The sequence below is a fragment of the Aquila chrysaetos genome, chromosome 10 (genome assembly GCF_900496995.4).
Source record: "Aquila chrysaetos chrysaetos chromosome 10, bAquChr1.4, whole genome shotgun sequence".
Lineage (NCBI taxonomy): Eukaryota > Metazoa > Chordata > Aves > Accipitriformes > Accipitridae > Aquila > Aquila chrysaetos.
Window position 1 is genome coordinate 11439371 of NC_044013.1, and position 19559 is coordinate 11458929.

General features: G+C 37.6%; 2 protein-coding genes across 10 annotated transcripts in view; one reads left to right on the plus strand and one right to left on the minus strand.

Moving 5' to 3' along the window:
• Positions 1–441: 441 nt before the first annotated feature.
• Positions 442–15911, plus strand: CAPN10 (calpain 10). Of its 7 annotated transcripts, none has more exons than XM_041126441.1 (15): positions 442–571; positions 864–940; positions 1028–1235; positions 2585–2716; positions 2957–3153; positions 4494–4711; positions 5270–5411; positions 7120–7286; positions 7845–8128; positions 8619–8821; positions 10943–11198; positions 12296–12385; positions 13095–13143; positions 15005–15030; positions 15476–15911. In XM_041126441.1, exons 3-15 carry the CDS (start codon positions 1092–1094, stop codon positions 15584–15586), a joined length of 2019 nt encoding a protein of 672 aa, XP_040982375.1. In that variant the 5' UTR covers positions 442–571; positions 864–940; positions 1028–1091; the 3' UTR covers positions 15587–15911. The 7 variants fall into 7 exon arrangements, with proteins under 7 accessions (XP_040982375.1, XP_040982376.1, XP_040982377.1 ...); XM_041126442.1 differs by having other exon boundaries at positions 13098–13143; XM_041126443.1 differs by having other exon boundaries at positions 10943–10995; positions 11113–11198; positions 12296–12495; positions 15005–15911.
• A 1112-nt stretch (positions 15912–17023) lies between these two features.
• The window catches only part of LOC115346834 (cytochrome P450 2J2-like), a 105570-nt gene continuing 103034 nt past the window's right edge, over positions 17024–19559 (minus strand). For all 3 annotated transcript variants that reach the window (XM_030027344.2, XM_030027343.2, XM_030027342.2), the window contains 2 exons: positions 18937–19078; positions 17024–17206 (listed from right to left, as the gene is read on the minus strand). In XM_030027344.2, coding sequence (XP_029883204.1) covers positions 17028–17206; positions 18937–19078 — 321 coding nt within the window. In that variant the 3' untranslated portion in view covers positions 17024–17027. The remainder of the gene's footprint in view (positions 17207–18936; positions 19079–19559) is intronic.

Consider the following 19559-nt stretch of genomic DNA (forward strand, 5'->3'; position numbering starts at 1 on the left):
CCTTTGTCAGTTCTGCCCTTGGACAATTACTCAGTGATAAGCTATCTGAAAATGTGATCTTTGCCATTATCTCGGGAAACCGCTGTGTGAGGGTCACCAATTTCTGTGACAGTTTCTCTGTCATAACCTTTATGAAACTGTAGTTTGGTTTCGTTTTTCCTCAGCCTCTTAGAGCTGTTCAGGTGACCGTTACGCTTTCCTCCTCCAGCTCTGCTGAGGAGAAATTTCCAGTTTCTTCCAGCTATTCCTGAGCACGGAATACCGCCTGGGCTCGCGAATCCCGGAGTGCCCGGGGACTCTCGGCTCCCCTCAGTGAGGGGCCGGCCGCTACAGGCTGCCGCGGGCTGAGCCCGCCCGCCGCGGGGCACGCTGGGACCCGTCCCTTCCCTGCTCCGAGGGCGGCGGCCGATTGGTGGTGCATGCACCACGTGCCCACCTGCCGCTTCTTCATTGGTCGGCGGCCCAATCCGTTACCTCTGGGCTGGACAAGAGGCTGAGGGAGGGGTGGGAGAGTGTCCGGCGTTGCCGCGGTAACGGCCGCCCCGGGCATGGCGGCGGGGCGTGCCCCCCGGTGAGGAGATGGCGGGGGTGGGCTCTGTGGTGGCCGGGGGTGGGGAGGACGTGTGCGGAGGTGGCCTGGTTGAGGCCCGCTGGGGCGAGGGGTGTCTGCGTGAGGGGGCTGGTGGGTAGGAGGAGGGGGTGGGCGTGTGTGGAGGGGCCCTTGTCGGGGCTGGTTGTGAGGAAAGGGGTGTTGGTGGAGGGAGTCTTGTGGGGAAGGGTGTGCGTAGAGGGGCGGAGAAGGGGTCTAAGTGGGCTTCTGGGTGTAGGTCTTCTCTGAGACCCCCCCTTCTCTTTTCCAGCAGAGCGGGGAACCTCTAGGGTGGTATCAGGTGCTGAAAGAAGCCAGCAATGGCGTGGTTCAGGGTGCTTCGTGGAACGAGTGAGAGGCTTTCTGTTCCTAAATAAATCTGTCCTGCTTATTTGTTTCTCAGTTGCAATTCCCGAGTAATGCTCGCTTATATTATAGGTTGTTGCTTGGCAATCTGAAGTCCTGGAAATAGCCGGCAAAGCTACTTAGGATTGTCTTGAAAATGCTGGGAGAGAAAAAACAATTAGTTGTGAAAAGAGACCTTTACACAGACCCCACGTTTCCAGCTAGTGATACCTCTATATTTTTTGATTATTGTACCCCGCTCGCCCAATTCAGAGGCGAGATATCTTGGTTGAGACCTAAGGTGAGTTTTAAGGTATAAAAGTCTATGATTTTAGCAGAACTGGAGTTTAAGATAGTAAATGGTAGTTAGCATTGAATGATTGCTTCTAGGTGTTCTTATTGTTTAGAAATATAGAAGTGATAAAACCAATGTATGTCAGTGTTAACAATATATGAGTTACAGTTTCTAAGTCTGGGTACTTGTTTTATTTAAACCCTGTTGTAGAACTTTTGGATTTCCTGGCACTAGTGGAAATGCAGGTATTTTATTATAACTATGTTTCATTATGCAAGTAATGTGCATACCAAGTTAAAAAACAGCGTTATGTCATTCCCAAATTTTTTGATATATTGCATAACTGTCTTGAAAACAAATAACTGGATTTTAGAGTTTTTCAGAAGGATATTGCTTTTTTTTTGTGATAGTTGATTTATTTGGTAACAAGAAAGAAAACTTTTTTGAAGTTATTACTTGTCATATGATTTGTGTTGCTTTTAAACTTACAGCTGGGTTTCAGAGCAAGCCATATGAGAGCTAAAAAATTTAGAATGCATTTCTGCAGTACATTCGTTTAATGTGAAGTATTTATGATACTGCCTTTGTGTGGAGGGGGGGAAAAAGGCTATAAAAATGTAATGGAGAAAAAAAGTATATTGTCTTTAGTGGTATTTTTTTTCTCCCCTGCATCTGTGGATGGCTGTAGAACAGTGATAGAGCTGTTGGTTATCAGATAGACTTGGCAAACAAATGACTTCATGGAGCCCAGTGTACAACTTCCTGCTTTTGTACGTTACACCTTGATTACTGCTGAGGGCTGATCAGTTAATTTCTATCTCTTGCAGTGTTTACAGGTGAGAGAAGAACCATTTTAAAAACTCACTTTCAGATCCCATTAAGTGTTCGGGACTTTGCATTTGAAATTACCTCTTTTGCTACCAAGTAATCTATTTTTATTTGCCCTAGGAAAGGTTTTTCTCTTATGCTAATTTGGAGACTTTGTGACTTGGGATGTGCAGTTCAATGTGAATGGCATGAGTTCTATCACAGTTGATCATATGTCTAGCAAGGAGCTGATGAATTATGTTGTCTTTCACTTATTGGTGCCTCTGCTAAGGTTGCACCTGTTGGTGATATTTGTGTACTAAAATTCATGTGGGAACTAGATTTACCTCACAAAGTACCTGTAAAATAGCCACAAGGCAGTAATTTGTTATTGCTTGCTTAGGCTGTGTCTGAAATAAGGGAATTTTTACTTCTCGGAAAATTTCTATTTTGTAAGAGGTCTCTGGAGCCCTCCCATTCCCTGAAACACAGACTCCCTTAGAATGTCATGCAGGATTTGGTTTTGACTCCCCTCCTTTTAATTTTAGGACATTTGTTCTACTCCTCGGTTATTTTCAAACAATCTGCAGGATGTGCAGGTGAAACAAGGAATTTTGGGAGACTGTTGGTTCCTGTGCGCCTGTGTAGCTTTGCAGAAGAGTAAATACCTACTGAATAAGGTATAGAGAAATTTCATGGTTCAGAGGTTTTCTTTACCTAATTTACATTTGTATATTGTTCTTGAATCCAAAGCCTCCATATGAGTATTAGTTTTGATATGCTTAGTTATTTGTTTTTGTTGTGATCTTTTTTTTTTTTCTGTGATTATTACAAATGGTCGATATTCAGCATATTTTAAACTGGTTTTGTTTATTCAAAAAATTTGATTATTTGTCTTGATTTTGGCTTTTGCTATTTAGGTGATCCCTCCAGGTCAGCCCAGCTGGACAGATGAATCATATCAAGGCTGTTTCACTTGTCGAGTCTGGCAGTTTGGACACTGGGTGGAAGTGACGATTGACGATCGTTTGCCTTGCCTTGGTGGTAAACTCTGCTTTTCCCAGTGTCAGACAGAGGATTTGTTTTGGCTTCCACTATTGGAAAAAGCTTATGCAAAGTATGTGAACATTGTTGTTGAGGGAAGTAAAGGGAGGTACAATACTTTTATACCTCCTGCTTACTTATTTTATCTGACTGCTTTGGGCATAGATCTGTGTATTATTCAATATAAAGTACAATGGCTGCTAGCGTTCCCATACTAGGTTGTGCAGAAGTTGCTCTTTAAACTGTAGATCTGTAAGGTGTGTTTCTAGTTGCATATGAGGTAAGATAGTCTTAGGGAGAGAATTATGATGAAAAGTAAGAGCTGCAGTGAATTATCAGGATTCAAATGATGTTCACTAAGTCACTCTCCATTGGTCATCTAATTTATTAAAGGGAAATACTTTACTAGTGCAGTATTTGAGGGCAGCTGACGGCTCAATGAAGAGCAGAAAGCATGCAAATATTTTCATGGAAAGCAACAACATTATGTAAGTCTGTGCTAGTTGAGGGTCTGGCTGTATGAGTTTCACTGCTCTTTGCTTAATTTGATGATTTATTATTTTGAGAAGAAAAAACTATATTGTTAATGTGTTTGAAAATGCAGCTATTTTATGTTTTATGACACATCCATCAAAATGCTGTCCAGATGGACAAAACAATTTGGAGACAAAATGCATTGGTAAGGTAGACATCAAATGTCCAGGAGGACTTGGGTGAAAGATTGTGTGGTTGCCAGCAGAGGGCAGAAAAAGACTTCAAATACGAAGTAATTTATTCAACTATAGATACATTGAGCAGAAGTTTTGAAGCAGCAATGGCATGTTAAAGCTTCTCTGTATGTCTGAAAGGTAATATTCTTTGTTTGTTTTCTGTAGAGATCTTATTGTTTTATCTTGTCTTATCATTCTATTATAGTCTTGATTTCTTTTGCTATGTTTTGCATCCACTGCAGCAGGTAGGGTAGTCTCTGGATTTATTTAAATTGTTGAGGAAGTGCTACGCTGGTTATTTGTGCAGAGTGAACAAAGAATAATTGAAGAAGAGGAAGAAATGTTATTTATACAGAATGCAGTTAGTATATCACAAAAGATGATGTAATGCATGGATAATAAGGTACAAATGACTAGTACTAGACTATAGTGGTTTCTATATAGGATGGAATGAATTGTACTAAACTTCCCATCAAACAGTGGAATGTCTGATAACTTACATGTTCTTTAGATGTTGTATTCTGTATAAATAAAATAGTATGTCCTTTCCTTTGCCTACTTGGGGATATGAGGTAGGGTACAGTTATGATCATGATATAGGGCAGGGTTGAAAGTACATAAGAACCATGTTTCTTTAGTTTTGCTGTTTGTAGAAACTTCTCCCCCCCCCCCCCCCCCCCCCCTTTTTTTTTTTTTTTCCTAGAGTGCATGGATCTTATGAACAGTTATGGGCAGGTCAGGTGGCAGATGCTTTGGTTGATCTGACTGGAGGAATTGCTGAAAGATGGACCCTGAAAGGCCCTGGAAGAAACATGGAGAAAGAGAAGACTGGCATGGTTTTGGAGAAAGCAGTGTTTAGAAGATTAATGAATCTGAAGGAACAGTGTGTAATAAGCTGCTCAGTCCTCAGTTCCAGACAAGGTAACAGTAAAGTTCTAGACATTTTAAAAGTAAATGTCTGTTTAACATGGTTCAGAGCACAAGGCAGCCAGAAAATGCATAGTGCTGATTCTAGAACCATATGAATTTCATGGTGCAATTTTGTATAACCTTGGATAAATAAAGATTTAAAGATGTTATTGAGTTCAGGATGGAGGGTGCTTTTGAGGTGTGCTTTTTACATTAGATGCTAATATGGTCAGTTCTCAAAAACAAACACAAACAACCCACCCCTGAAAAAGCAGCTAAAACACAACGTTAAAAACTCCAATGAATTTCAGCACTGAGAATTTGTAGATGTTTGAGATCGAAGAGTGAGTTAATAAGCTTTAAAATTTTCATTTATTTTATTTCTTTATAGTCACAACTAAAATGAACTGTTTGGGGTTTTTTATGCTTTTTTTGTAGTGACTTTAAAAATAATTTCCTTTTATCTCAAAATTGCCTTCTTTCACGGGATAGTTTCATGTCATTCATTGCAAAATATGGAACAGGTTCTTTTGTTTACTTTCAAATGCTTTTTTTTTTTTTCCTATTCAGGTGCAAGTGAACTAGGAGAATTTCATGCCTTTATTGTAGTAGACATGTTGAATCTGTCTGAAGTGTCAGGCAAGGAAATCTTCCTACTGCGAATAAGAAATCCTTGGGGGAGGCGGTGCTGGAGAGGTCCCTGGTGTGAAGGGTGAGTAGGTTTATTTTCATTTGGACAATCATTTGTGAAAGTTCTGAAGCACAGAGCTTCAGAATGCCTAGGCAAATACTGCTAATAGGCTATAGCGGAGGAGCGAGCCTTCAGTTGATATGCAATCCTTTAGAGAGTTCAGTAGTTCACACAGCTCATTGGTTCTAAGGCTAGTCATTCTGATTTATGAGTTCTGGTAATTAAATTTTTTTAATAACTTTTTTTTGTTTATCAAAGCATCATATCTTTTCATAGAGATAAACTTAAGATGTTCATTTATTTTCTGTCTCTTGATTTCTGTGGTGCTTTTTTGTTGTTCTGCAATTGATCTAAGTATCTTTGCTCATAAGATGTTTGTGACTTACAAGTAGTCACTCAGCCTTACTTGGCTCTTCTCATTTGATCTTGTCTCAGTTGCAGAAGACAAGCAAAGGAGTATGTATAAAACAAAATATAGCAGAAGGAAAGATCCTTGTGTTTCTTGCTTGTGTGCTCTCATTTCTGTAGATTAATATGAATAGGAGAAGCTGGAATCCAGTAGATATAAGGAAGAGTAGATACAAAGTAGATATAAGGAAGAGTAGATACAAAGTAGATATAAGGAAGAGTAGATACAAAGTAGATATAAGGAAGAGTAGATACAAAGTAGATATAAGGAAGAGTAGATACAAAGTAGATATAAGGAAGAGTAGATACAAAGTAGATATAAGGAAGCGTAGATACAAAGTAGATATAAGGAAGAGATCTGTTTTAAAGGAAATGCAGAAATATATTTAGCAGTTCATATAGCAAAGTAACAAGAATGAAAGGGCAGACCCTGCTAGCTTGTTTTGAAAATTGTTAGCATATTTAGACTGTACAAAAGAACATGCAATTCTTGACCAAAGGAGCAAGCTTTCAGCATTAAAATACCATAACAATGTGATCATGTTAATAAACATTTTAGAGAAATAGGGTTTTATTCCCCCTCAGTTAAAAAGATGGCTTAATCACTTTGAGACTTAAGTTGGTGTTTTTTGCTTTTGGCCAAGTTCTGGTTATACGTTTGGTCTTTTGTAGTTTCTTTGCCAAACAGCAAGCTGCTGTGTAGTTGCAAGAGGATAGCATTTCATTGGGTGGCCTTAGAGCCCTGTTTTATTCAAGTGCAGAACTGTTCTTTGTTGTTAGTGAAACAACCAAAAATGTTGAAGATACTATCTTTTAATGGGCCCTAAATAATGAGGTGTTTAAATTCTTGGTTTATTGTGACTTAGCCAGTAGATTCATGGGAATAACCAGTTACTTCATACAGACAGTGGTTTTTGATGTTCACTGTACAGCATTAAAATTCTTTCAGAACAGTCACTGTGCAGCTTGTTTTACTTTTTCATTGCTATTTTTAACAACTCTTAAAATCTTTATTTTGCTCTCACAGTTTGGACTGTACTGTCTGTTGTAAGCAAAGTAGCTATTTCTCCTAGAAGTATGCTGCTGTATCCAATCTGGTGTTAGGTTGTTTCTAAGTTTTCTTTGATATGTTGTGATTCGTACTTTCTATTATCCTTCTCGCTTACTAGCAACGTGTATACAGAAATATTCAATGCAAGTATTTGACAATAAAATGAAGAAACCTCCTCTTATTGTCATACTCCATGGGATATTTGATAGAACATTGTTATGGAACTTTATTGGGCAAAGAACTAAATGTTAACTTTTGTCTTATGTGCAGTGGTCAAGGATGGAGCCAGCTAGATCCAGTAGTTGCCTCAGAACTGCTCTCACAGATCCAAGAGGGAGAATTCTGGGTTGATGAAGAGGAATTTTTCAGGGAATTTGATGAGGTTACCATGGGCTTTCCAGTCAATGAGGAAGGACAACTTCAGAGCCTCTATACAGGTGTGGTATGAGAAAATATCTTTCTTGTAGAAATAATGTTATGTCAATGGGAAAGACTGATTTGAAATGCAAATGGATGTAACTGGACCATGATTTCTCTTTTTCAGTCTTTCCCTCTCCTTTAGATCCATAGGCCTTTTTTTGTCTCTGCTGGGAAGAATAGAGGGACAAGAGGAAACTAAAGCTATTTAGAGGACTGATATTTCTCTGAGATCTAGTTACGTGCTAGTTTGTTGAGACATTAGTATTCTCCATCTAGAAGGCTGCTGTTCTGGACAGCCTTGTGATTTATTTTATTCTTTTTTATGGGAGATAAACTTCAGATTTCTAGAAGCAGTTTCCTGTTGTAAAAATCATGTCATCAATCTGCCATTAACAGTTGTGATATTCATTCTCATGCCTCTCAAAATGTTGGTCGTGAACATCTGCTTAGAGAAAGTGTCAGGGCTATGACAGCATGTTTTGTTGGGCTGGGAGATTTCTGCCATATATCTGTTGTATAAAAATTAAGTAGCCTCTGGTGTCTGAAATCTGCACATGTTTTTCTTATTTTGTTAGAGAAAGTGCTGCTTCACTCGCAGAATCTTTTTGGATCCTGGGTGAGAGGCCGGTCTGCAGGTGGCTGCCGTAACAACAGCAGCTTCCCTACCAACCCTAAGTTCTGGCTGAGAGTCTGTGAAAAGAGTGAGGTGTGCATTGCTCTGCTGCAGAAACATAGGAAATACAGTGCTGACTGGGCTGGAAGAATTAAAAATCTGACTCGCTTAGCAGAGGAAAATCTATCTTTGACTGAAGGCACACAGGGGAAGAATTATCAGGCTGTGGGATTGCATGTCTGGAAGGTAATACAGGAGTGAAGTTTTTCTTTTTCCAAATTGAAGTTTTAAAGCATTACTGAAACATCTGAGTAAAATCATTCACTTCCTATGGCAGTGATATGATTCAGGTGTTCACACATTTTACATCTCTGATTTACGTTAGGATGATCCTGTTTATATCACAATGCAGTTACTGTCTGTACAAGCTATTAGTGGACCAGTACTTATCATTGAGTGCCAAGTAGCAGAACTTTTGGGACTGTTCCAAACTAGCACATGACATTTCAGGCTGATTATCGGAAGACTATTCCGAAATTTACTCCTTCTGAATATTAACACTTCGTACTCCTCTTTGATGTCCAGCTTATCTGCTAATGCTCTCCTCCTTAATTGTTTCCTTTTGTAAATGTATGCATGTTTAAAAATGTTTTAAAAAATATTTTATCATTTTTAGTTTTATTAAAAACTCCTCATTTTTCCTAAAACACCACACATCATTATGCGTCTATTCTAGGTGGAGAAGAAACGATTTAACCTTCCAAAGACCCTCTCTGCTCCTCCAGTTGTAGGTACCATCTGCCATTCCTATGATAGAGAAGTGCATGTGTGCTGTGACCTTTCGCCTGGGTTTTATCTTGTTGTTCCCAGCACTTTTCTGAAAGATGCAGTAGGGAATTTCTTGCTTCGTGTATTTTCAACGGGAAGGATCTCTCTCAGGTAGGTTTAAAAAAAACCAGAAAATTTCTTATAGTCGTTGACATAAACAAATATATGAAGTATAGCACTAAGTGTAAATGTTCAAAATGTTTTTTGAAAGGTTGTGCAGAGTACCAAGTAACAGCATTGTTTGTCTTTGAATTCATGTAAGTAGTGTTATATCTCCTTGGTTTTTGCATGAAGCTGCTACTACCTCTTGTTAAAATATTAGTCAGACGTAGTCAGATGCATCTTGCCTCTAAACTGCAGCCTAGTGTTTTGAGAAAGTGCGTATTTTGTAAAAGAACTGAATAGGTTTCTGCAGAACATGTTTCTCAATATGTGGAAGTTCTTTCTTAATGTGTGGAAAAATGAAGATGTGCCACAGAAGTTAAAAGTAGCTGTTATTGCAGTGAGCAACAGAAAAGGAGAGCAGTATATTATCATGTATGCTGGAAAACACATACTAACAGATTGCCTGACATATAACCTTGTTATTAGTGACCAGTACAGCTTCAAATGCAAATGGAGTGTCAGCAGTGGACTCAGATGGCGTAATACTCACAGCTCATCTTTTCAAGGCAGGTGTGGAAAATAGCACTGACATTTATGCTGTCATCTTTAGCTGAACAGAGAATTGTTTTTTGAATTAAAGCATTCGACACTGGCAATACAGCTGAACTTCTTATTTGTGAAGGCCTCAAGCAGTTTACCAGCATTATGATAAAAATCTTTGAAAGATCACTGCATATTGTGTTCTAGCTGATTTTTCCTCATAGCTTGTGACACAAAGTAGACTTTTATAATGGAATTGGAACAATCTTTTCCTTCTGTATAAAAATGCTTGCTTATCCAACAGGAAATATCAGCAATGTCAGTCCAGTAGCTTCTGGTAACTTTTTAATTTTTTTTAACTGTAGCTGATTACATAGCTATCTCAGCACTTAAAAGTCAATTAGTCATGAGCATTTCTGTGTTGGTGACCATAGCCTTGAAATAAATACTTAAGAGGATAGGATGATGAGTAGTTGTGTGGAGTCAGTAAAGTTGTTTCTTCTTGCAATAAACCTGAAAAAATCTGAGGTTGTCTAACAGCTTGCACCAGGTAAGCTATATACAGAGGCAAAACATAATGTTTAAAAGCTGTTCATTTTTTTTTTTTTTTTTAATATTCTGGTAGTACACTATCAACTCATATCTCCTTGGAAAGAAGTTGGCAAATCACACTACAAAGCCAGAACATGCATTAATCATTTACTCTGCAGAATTTGGAAGAAGGTGACATCAAGTTTTAGATTGAAGGTCTGCAAAACTATGAGGCTAATTTTGCTCTATGGGTGCAAATTGTGTACTTCTTACTGGCGATATATTTGGTTTCTGGACATATTTTATCTGTAGAACACATTGCACTTTCAGCGATGGGATAAAATTTGTAGTATTGCTGTTAAGAACACTTCCTCAGACTGAAACAGAGGTGCCAGCCTGGATGTGTGTCTAGAATGGGCAATCGCAGAATATCATAACAGCTGTTTTGTGTTCTCAGCTGGAAAACTGGAAATAAGAACAGATGATAGTTTCAAGTTATGCTGAAATATGGTTTCAAATGTTGCACAACTGATAATGATACTAAATTGTTCATATGACTGTGAAAAGCAGTGCTGGGCTAGGATCAAAATAGGATTAACATTACAGTGATGAAGTCAGCAGATAAAATGGTAGTTTCCTCTGATTAAAGACATAGTGAATATAAAAAAAGAATGCAGTGTATGCTTTGAACTTACTGAGGTGCTCTTGTGTACTCCAGAAGACACTGTCAGCTGTATTGTTTTCAAACAGGACAAATAGCAGAAGGGTATTGAGGAAAAAATATTTAAGCTGTGTTACTTCATGAATATACTAAAATCTTAACCTGGTTTTAGTGCATGGTTTGTATATGCTATGTTGTTCTTGTGGAGTTCTGTGAATTATCTAAGGATTTAAGAGTTGTACAGTTCTCTTTTTCTCTGTGCAGAAAGTTTGGAGGAATTCTATTCATGTAAGTTTATGTAACAGTAGTTCAATTTTGTGCACTGGTGTTCTAGATTTTGTGAAATCATACAGGTTTTATACATTTTAGTTTCTTTTCTCTCTTACGTTTGATAGCGAGCTAAAGCCACCACCCACAGATGCTGCCCTCTGTGAAGAACTCCCAGCAGGTGAATGGGAGACAGTGCAGCTGCATGGATGCTGGAAAAATGGGCAAAGTGCTGGAGGTAGCAGGAACTTCCCCTCCTTCCATATCAATCCCTGCTTTCCCCTCTCCATTCCTGCAGGACCAGGAAAAAGCAGTGTGAAAGTTACCCTCCGTCAGCACTGCCAAGATAGCAAGTGTCGTCCAATAGGTTTTCATATTTTCCAGGTAAGACTTTGGTCAGTTTGATTGCTTGTTTGCTAAGTGTGAAGGTAAGCCTGTCAGTTAGTTCAGTGCTCCTTGCACTTGGCAAGGGATATGCTGCTTCTAGGACAAACAGAGGCTGGTCCTGTGAAGTAATGCTTGTGAAAGATATGGAGTAACTGCGCACTAGGTAGAATAGTAACCAGATAATTGGTTCCACTGAATCCTCCCAATGCTCTAAATTACTTTTAGAAATTATGAACTCTTTTGAGGATTTGCAAAGAATTCTCAATGTCTTTGTGATTGAGGACCAGATTTTTTGGTAATTGATCATGAAAACTTACTTTCTCTGTCTCTGCTAATTTTTTACTTGTCCATTGGCAAGAGGTGTTGGATCTGCAGACAAGATTAGAATTCAAAAGGACTGATATGTTGAACAGACAACCTGAAACAAAACAAGATATGATTTGGTATGGACAAATACAGGTTCTACATGTATCTGCCAGTGATGAACTGCATAAATGTAGGATGGGAAGCTTCTGGTTAGGTAGCTACTTTGCAGGCAAAGCTAACTTTTTATTTTCAGAAAATGTGCTTCAAAAAAGGTGTTGCTTGAATGGAGAGTCTGGAGTTGAGCATTAGGAGTGATCATGTAGCTTCAAATACACACTTTGTGAAGAAAGATTGGAAGAATGGCATTTTTTCATGCTTATAGGAGACTGAGAAGTCTAATATGAATTTTAGTACAGGAAAGGCCACTAAAAAGAGGAAGGATATAGTCTGTTCACCACATCTGTGAGATGAAAAACAAGGGCATTAGGCTGCAGTGAGGAAGAATGAGGTTAGACAATAGAAAAAGCTTTTGAGCTATGCGGGTAGTGGGTTGTATGAACTGTCTACAAACATGGTAGGAATGATTTATCTGTACTCGATACTGCCATCTGGGTTTTCTGGAAGCCTTCCCATCCCTCTCATACAGTTCTGTCCAGAACAGTGAGTATTTGGAGTGGAATAGATATGGAACAGATATGGAACATACCTTACTATGATATACCAGGAATTTAATGTTGTGAGGCCTGAAATGTATGAAAAGGTAAGCATGTTTTCATTCTTTCTTGCAGGTGCCTAACAGCAGCTGGAAACCACATACTTCCTCTTTTCTACACTTGGAGCCACTGGTTAGCTGTGTACCTCATTGCTATTCACAGGAAGTAAGCCAACTTTGCAGACTTCCTGCAGGAAGCTATGTAATTATACCTTCTACTTACTTGCCCAATACAGAAGGCAATTTTACAGTGGTCATAGCAACCAAAATAGACAGGTAAAAATATGTTGCCTTCTATTTGCATTTGTAGTATTTTTAGTCCATGCATTACAGGATGTTTGGAAACAATAACTGTAATGACATGTTCTCACTTTTGATAGAAAATAATCTTTTTTTAAAGTCTTTGTATTGCTGTTACGTTTGCAAGCACTGGTTACAGCTTTGACTATGTTGGAAGAATGAGTAAAAAAAAAAAGAGTATTTGTAATCTTGCATCAGTTACTGATTAACAGATGTCTAGTGCTGGAGAAGATGGCACTACAGCAACTGAGTATCAGCTATGTCCTGATGCTAGGATTTATGCTGAAATTTTACTAAGCTTTTTATTAAACAGGGTTGTTTTTTGAGAAGCTGCAATCTATTGCAAGCCTTATTGCAGGTAGTTCTACCTGATGAGAATAATAACAAGTCTGAATCAGAATTTGTAGATTCCATAAGATTGCATTAAGAGGCCATAAAATTACATCAAATTTCCATAAGGATGTGGAACAAAGCCTAGCATAACAGTCTTCTCCTTTTGAAGTGGGATAAATGATTGATGTTTACAAGATCCCCGCAATGCTTTGTGCAGAAATAAATGTGGGTTTGGTTTTCAACAGGAAGCGCATTCACAGCCGGGAGACACTTGGACAAGTATTGCAAGAAGTGAGTGATACATTTTTAATTTCTGTTGTCCTAAAGGTGTTGCAGAGGCATCATTGAGGCTTATGTATTAACTAATATTGAGAGTCATGTACTAGTGGACTGGACTTTGAATGTTCTCATTTACTTGCTGCAAACTGATGATCAGTAAAGCAGTTAATCTTTGGTTTTTTGCTTCCAGAAAAAGTAGCCAGAAAAGTAGCATTTGTTAGCAGCTAACAAAATTTTGTCTTTTCATACTGCTCAGATATATGGAAGTATGACTATTTTAAAGTCATTATTTACTCCCTCAAGTCATTCCCCAGTACCTACCTCTGCTGTAACATCTGAGAGAAATTGGACTATTAGTGATGAGTAGGTGGTTGAACTTGACTTTTACATTTGCTTTCAAGAGTGTAAACACTCTTTATGCATTTGGATATATTTTGATGTATTCATTGTTGGTGTCACCATAGATCTGCTAGCTTTATATATCGCATCCTTCCTCCATCTGATAGGCTTTGATATTAATTTGGGATCCTACATATAGCAATTTCAAAATTCTAATGGTATTATAATGTTGTAACGACTTAAGAAAACACAGCAAAAAGAGAAGAAAAGCAGACAGACAATCCAAAGATTAGCTTTCACCACTCTGGAGTTTCATTTTTTTTATTTGTTTCCTCACAGCCAGCCCATATAGCATCCTACCGTTATAATCCTTCTTGGTGCATCAGCCATTCTGATCAAGTTAACGCTATCTATTTAATATTTTGGTATTGTGTTTTGCTTAATTAGATGTGCAGGTAATGTTGAAGGGTTGGATGTGAATGCTGAGTACCTAATACTTATGATCTTTTTACTGGGTGGAGAGGAGAACTTTGAATGCATTATTTTAACAAGTGTTTAAAGACACCTAATTTGGTTGGTGGATCAAAACATGCCCTTGATAATACTCTGCTTATTAGGCGAGACCAAGACCATCTAGATACTTGGCTCTTTCCCTTTCAGGTTTTAATAAAAACAAACCAAAAATCTTAGGAAAAGCTCTTCACCCAAGACTGGAACTGGCTTACTAATTTTCTTAATCTAGGTCATGTTGACCAATGATTACATTTTGTCCTTAAAACCACACAAACAGTATGGATTGTGTGTGCTTCACAAAAATGGGCAAAGACCTGTATGTACTTTCCTCATGGAGCTTTTCATTTTAATATTTAGGAGCTGAAGTATGTAACAAAATCCTTTTATTGCTCTTGTTTTGGAAACAAAACATTGCAAGGCTGTTATTACAGAGGGAATATATTCAGAGATATTACAGAGGGAATATATTCAGAGATAAACATCTCTTATGATAATCCATGAAAATGGTTCGACTGGGGCAAAGTGTGCTCCCTGACATCAAGGGAACAAACAGTTTAGCTTCTTCAGGAATTGAAAACTTGAAGAATTTGGAAATGGCAGTTATAGTTTTCTCATCAGTGGAAAAAATTAATGTCTGAATCTAATCTTCAACAGCATAGACTTTTCTAAAGACTGGACTTTAAATCATTCAGTGCTTTCAGGGATTTAACCTCTGAAGGATTTAGGCAGTCTGCCTTACCGAGAAGTTGGGTTAGTGATTTCTAAGGGGTGCATCACAGCAGAGCTGAATGTCTGTATTTTTCTAAAAGTTTGTCTATGTGTGTTCTAATTACTGAAGTGATGGGATTTATGAGTTTTAGGGTTTTTTAAGATGTTTCACAGGAAAAGCTTGCATTTTGTCCTTAATTTCTAAATCTTTCTTTTCTCTGATTTACTTTAATTCCTTATGAATTTCTTCTCTTTCTTGACAAAGAAGTTAACTCATGAAATAGCTTTTTCTTCATTGTTCATTTTCTTTCAGATTTCATTTACAACTGTGATGAAAAGGTAATCTAGAATTCTCACACTGTCGTTTCGAGAAACATCGGAAAGCCGAGGAATGCCTCACCTCTCGCTGTTTTGGGTTTTAAATGGAATAACAAGAAGATACTCTTAGCCCAGCTGTTTTTCACTAGTACCAACTGTCAGGCCTGCGACTTCTTTGTAAAAGTACCTCCTTAATCATGTATGCTCTGAACATTTGTTCTTCCCATGTTTTTTAGAACCAGCATTGTACAGCAAATCATAAGGTACCTCAGTTCTTCAGAAATACAGGTGAAGAATATGTGCATGTTTTAACCCAAGCTACACTTTTGGAAGAAAACCAGAAAACATGTGCATAACGAAATAGTATTTTGGGGGGAGAAAAAAAAAAAAAAATCAAGCTTACAGAATAACTACAGGAGACCAAAGGGGTAAACACAGAGGAAAGAAACTGGAGTCTTTTTTTCAGGTAGGACATACCTCAAGAACCATTAAAATACACTGGAGTAGAGAAAGTCCAAGCTTGTATCCTACACTGCCAGTCATGCTGCTGAGCACTTTATCATGGGCCCTTTATTGAACCATGAAAATGGTGGGTTGAAAAGAAAGATTTTTTTTTTTTTGGTGAGTTTTTCTTTAATGAACACCACAAAGGAAAAAGATAAGACTTGAAAACTTTTATTTATGAACTATCATGTCGGACTGATTTTGTAAATCTGTAAGAATGTGTTTTATGTGAGATCTGCCCTCACTGTAAGAAATATGAAGTTTAAGAGATTTTTCTTAATTTATGTTTGAAAGTATTTCTTATTCAAGGAGGATTTTTTAGATGTTATATTTTCCTCAATAAAAATGGAGTAATGTTGAAAGTTTTACAATGTCTTTTATTAAAAAGCTGAAAACTGTCAATGAAGTCAAGTCTGCATTTGTTCTGCAGTAGCAAACTTTACAGTGTGTTATAGAGCCCTGGGGTTTTCACCAAATGGAAGGAAATAATTGGAAATATTTGAGAGGACAATCAAGTCTTCCATTGGTTTTATGTCTGAGGAATATGTAATATTCTACTTCTGCTTTTAACTACATCCTGCCACAATTTATGCTTGCTCCTGTTGAACTTTGAAAATTGAAAGTATCTAGGATGCTTGCAGCTGAATTTTAAGTGGTCAAAACTTTCCACATCTGTTGTGGAATGATGAGACAACAAAAGAAAACACCATGAGTAATAAATCTCTACTGTGCCTGCTTTAACAAATGTTGGCATCTTTGTTTATATTCTTAATTTCCTTTCCCTTCAAATAGGAAATTATTGGATTATATAATAATGTTTCTAAACAGAAGAAAGAAAGGTTTGTGAAAGCACCTGGATCCGAGAGTTGTGATAAAATAGGAATCAAATACCGAGGAAGTAAAGAAAAAAGGTGTAACAATTTCTAAATGCACTATGATTATAAGAGGCGTATGTGAAGTTTATACTACAATATATAATGCTTTTTGGAAGCGTGAAAGGAAAAGGAATCAACACCGTGTGTATACACTGTTACCTTCTGCAAAAGGATGTAAGAAAAGACCTTCTGTGAACACAGAGGTGTAACAGCATACTGAAGAAAATTTTTCTTTTATTCAGGCACCCTTGCTGCATCAGAACAGTTGTGCCTTTTTAAGAGTGTGATACCTGACTGAGCACATATGCAGGAAACTCTGCTTGATACAGATCACTTCTCTAAAATCCTGCATCTAATTCGTTGCTACTGTGAGTGTGAAAATACATTTTTTTTGGTAACATATTATTGTGTACTTTTATATGCCTAAGATGTGATTATATGAGCTTTGGCAAGTATGCTTATTTTAATTTCAACAAGTTCAACTATATGAGGTCAGACCTCCTAAATAAAAACACTCTGTATTAATTTGCTATACTGAGCTACCTACATATGAATACAATTGAGATAGTGATATGTGTTTTTAAAGTATCTGCAGTTATCAACTCGTTGAAGTCCCTCTGCAGTGTAGTATGTTGCAGACTAGTGTGGAATAGCACAGAGTTTATATGGATGTGGCTGCAGTATTGCACCCAAAATGTACTCCAAATTGATTTCCTTTACTCCCTCAGGGAGCTGGAATGTGAATGCCCGAAGTAGGTTGGTAAAGATGATGAACAGTTCAACTCGTGCCATCTGTTCCCCCAAACATACACGGTGCCCTGCAGAAGTAAGGGAAAAAGGGTTAGTTGTATAAAGTTAAGTTCTGAAAAAGAACTTCAAACAAAATTCTACTGAGTTCTATAAATTCTGTTAATGTAAGAGAATTATTTCTTATTTCCTTCTGTAAGGACTGAAGATGCCTTTGGAGGTGAGGGGAAAACATTTATTTAACTGAGAAACTGTACATCTCTGTCAACTGTTCGATTTGGTTTTTTGGGTCTGTTTTGTTTTGCTTTTTTCCCCCTGGAGTATTTATGAGATTCTCCCTTTCCATTTTTGCTTCTTGTTCTGTGAGAACATGAATTGCTTCTCACTTAAGCCAGATTTTAAAAGGCTTTATATACTTCAGAGTCTTATCTTTGGTTGTTGAGGAGGGAGGACTGGAGCATTGCAGGATGTGATTCTGAAGCTAAGTGGAAGGGTGTAATCAGGCTTTCTTCAACAGAAATTATGAAGGCTATACTGGGTCCTTGTAGTCCACTATCAGATCTGTATGCTAAGGGAATGAAACATAGGTATGTGCAGTGATGTATAGACTCAGTGACTCATTTTGGCATATTGTTTCCACAGTATATTTCAGGATATCTATATATTCCAGACTAAAAAAAAAAAAAATATATATATATTCAGGATATATAAATACTCAGATTATATGAACAGAAAACAACAAAAGCAAGTTAAAAAAGAAAAATTCCTGTGCCTGGGTTGAAATGGTAGCCTAAATTAGTTGTCTTGATTCATGTAAACTAGTGGATATTTGGTGAGTAAAGGAGGCAAGATGCTAAGTACCTGTTTTGCAAATATGACTTTAGGATTTGCAGGCAATTTGGGCAAATGGTTTTAAAATCTGGATTTACTATGGTTAATCTGCTTTGTATGTTACTATTTGCTTTTTATCTACAACAATTGTATCATAGTATAATCTGTCACAGTAATATAAAAAAAACCTCAGTTATTTCCCAGTGTTTTTACTTTTTATATTTTTAACTTTTACTAAATAATGCCAGCTTCCTGTTTTGTGCTGCTTTTCTTCATAACCTGTTTATTGGAGAAAGTGGTAGTCTAGTGAAGCTCTCTGAGTTATGTTTTATACTGCTTTTCACTCTTCCCCGCCGCCCCGCCATGTCTTTGAATTGCTGCGTTTTGCATTGTAGATTAGGTAAGTTGTACATCATAATATGCTTTTGAAAAGCTAGAATTTTTTTTCGTTGCCTACTAATATTCTACTGAAAAGAGTGGATTTTGCTAGTTTTCTGGAGATACAAGAGAACCTGTGCTAGACTATTGGCGTAGGATTTGGGAGACTGAGGTTAGCTTTCCTGCTTTATCACAGATTTTCTCTGTATATTTTAAAAAATCATATTACTTTTTGTCTTTGGGTTTCCTGTTCATAAGGTGAGAATAAATCGATTTTCTGATTTGAGGGTGTTACCAGGATTTAATACATTAGGGACTAAGGAGCTCATATACCATTATAGTAGGAACCATACATCCACCAAGGAAATAGCATTAGGTCTCTTAGACATACTCATACTCTGTTTGAATGTATGAAAAATATAAAATGCAAGACAATATTAGTGGCTTTTACAGTAGAACACCTGACTTTAAATCTTTGTGTCAAATACGTTTTTATAAAAGTATGTTTTTAAAATTTTAGAATTTAGAAATAGTGTTTTTAGTCTTGCCACAAGACACAGTGAACAGGGATATTCAAATGTTAGGGCATTACCTGCTGAGAAAGGTAAGAATGCCTCTTTGTTCACAAAGTTGCCATCGAAATCAAGGAAATGATTTGGGTTGAACTTCCCAGGGGTCGCCCAGTGCTCAGAGTCGTACACTACGGAGTGCAGATTTGGCAATACAAGTGTGCCCTGCAAGAAGAAGCAGAGATTATTTTTTCCATGTATGACTGATTCTTTTTTTTGGACTTCCCTTCTCTCTAATAGATAATATGCCATCCTGTACCTGCAGCCCAGTGTTTGGATTCGACTTGGTCTTTTCCTGTGTGCATCCAGGCATAACAAACCCTTGTATCTCCTCTTTGTGATAACGTTTTATGTGTTTGCCTTTGTCTAAGTTATCTTCTGTCAGGATTACTGAAGTGTTTTCGTGTCTAAGCTAGAGTGGAGCTTGGATTGTTTTACATACTTGCCAGACTAATCATAACACCTTCCTTTTAGTTTTTTGTACTCTTCACTGGGTCTTTCAATTCCATCACATCAATCTTAGGCTTAATATATTTTTGACATTTATATTGTGCCAATGTGACTGTCGGATCTCTCACTGTACTGAGCTGCCATTGTCTTAAGTGTGTGGGTTTTTTTTGTGTGTGTGTGTTTGTTTTGTTAGGGA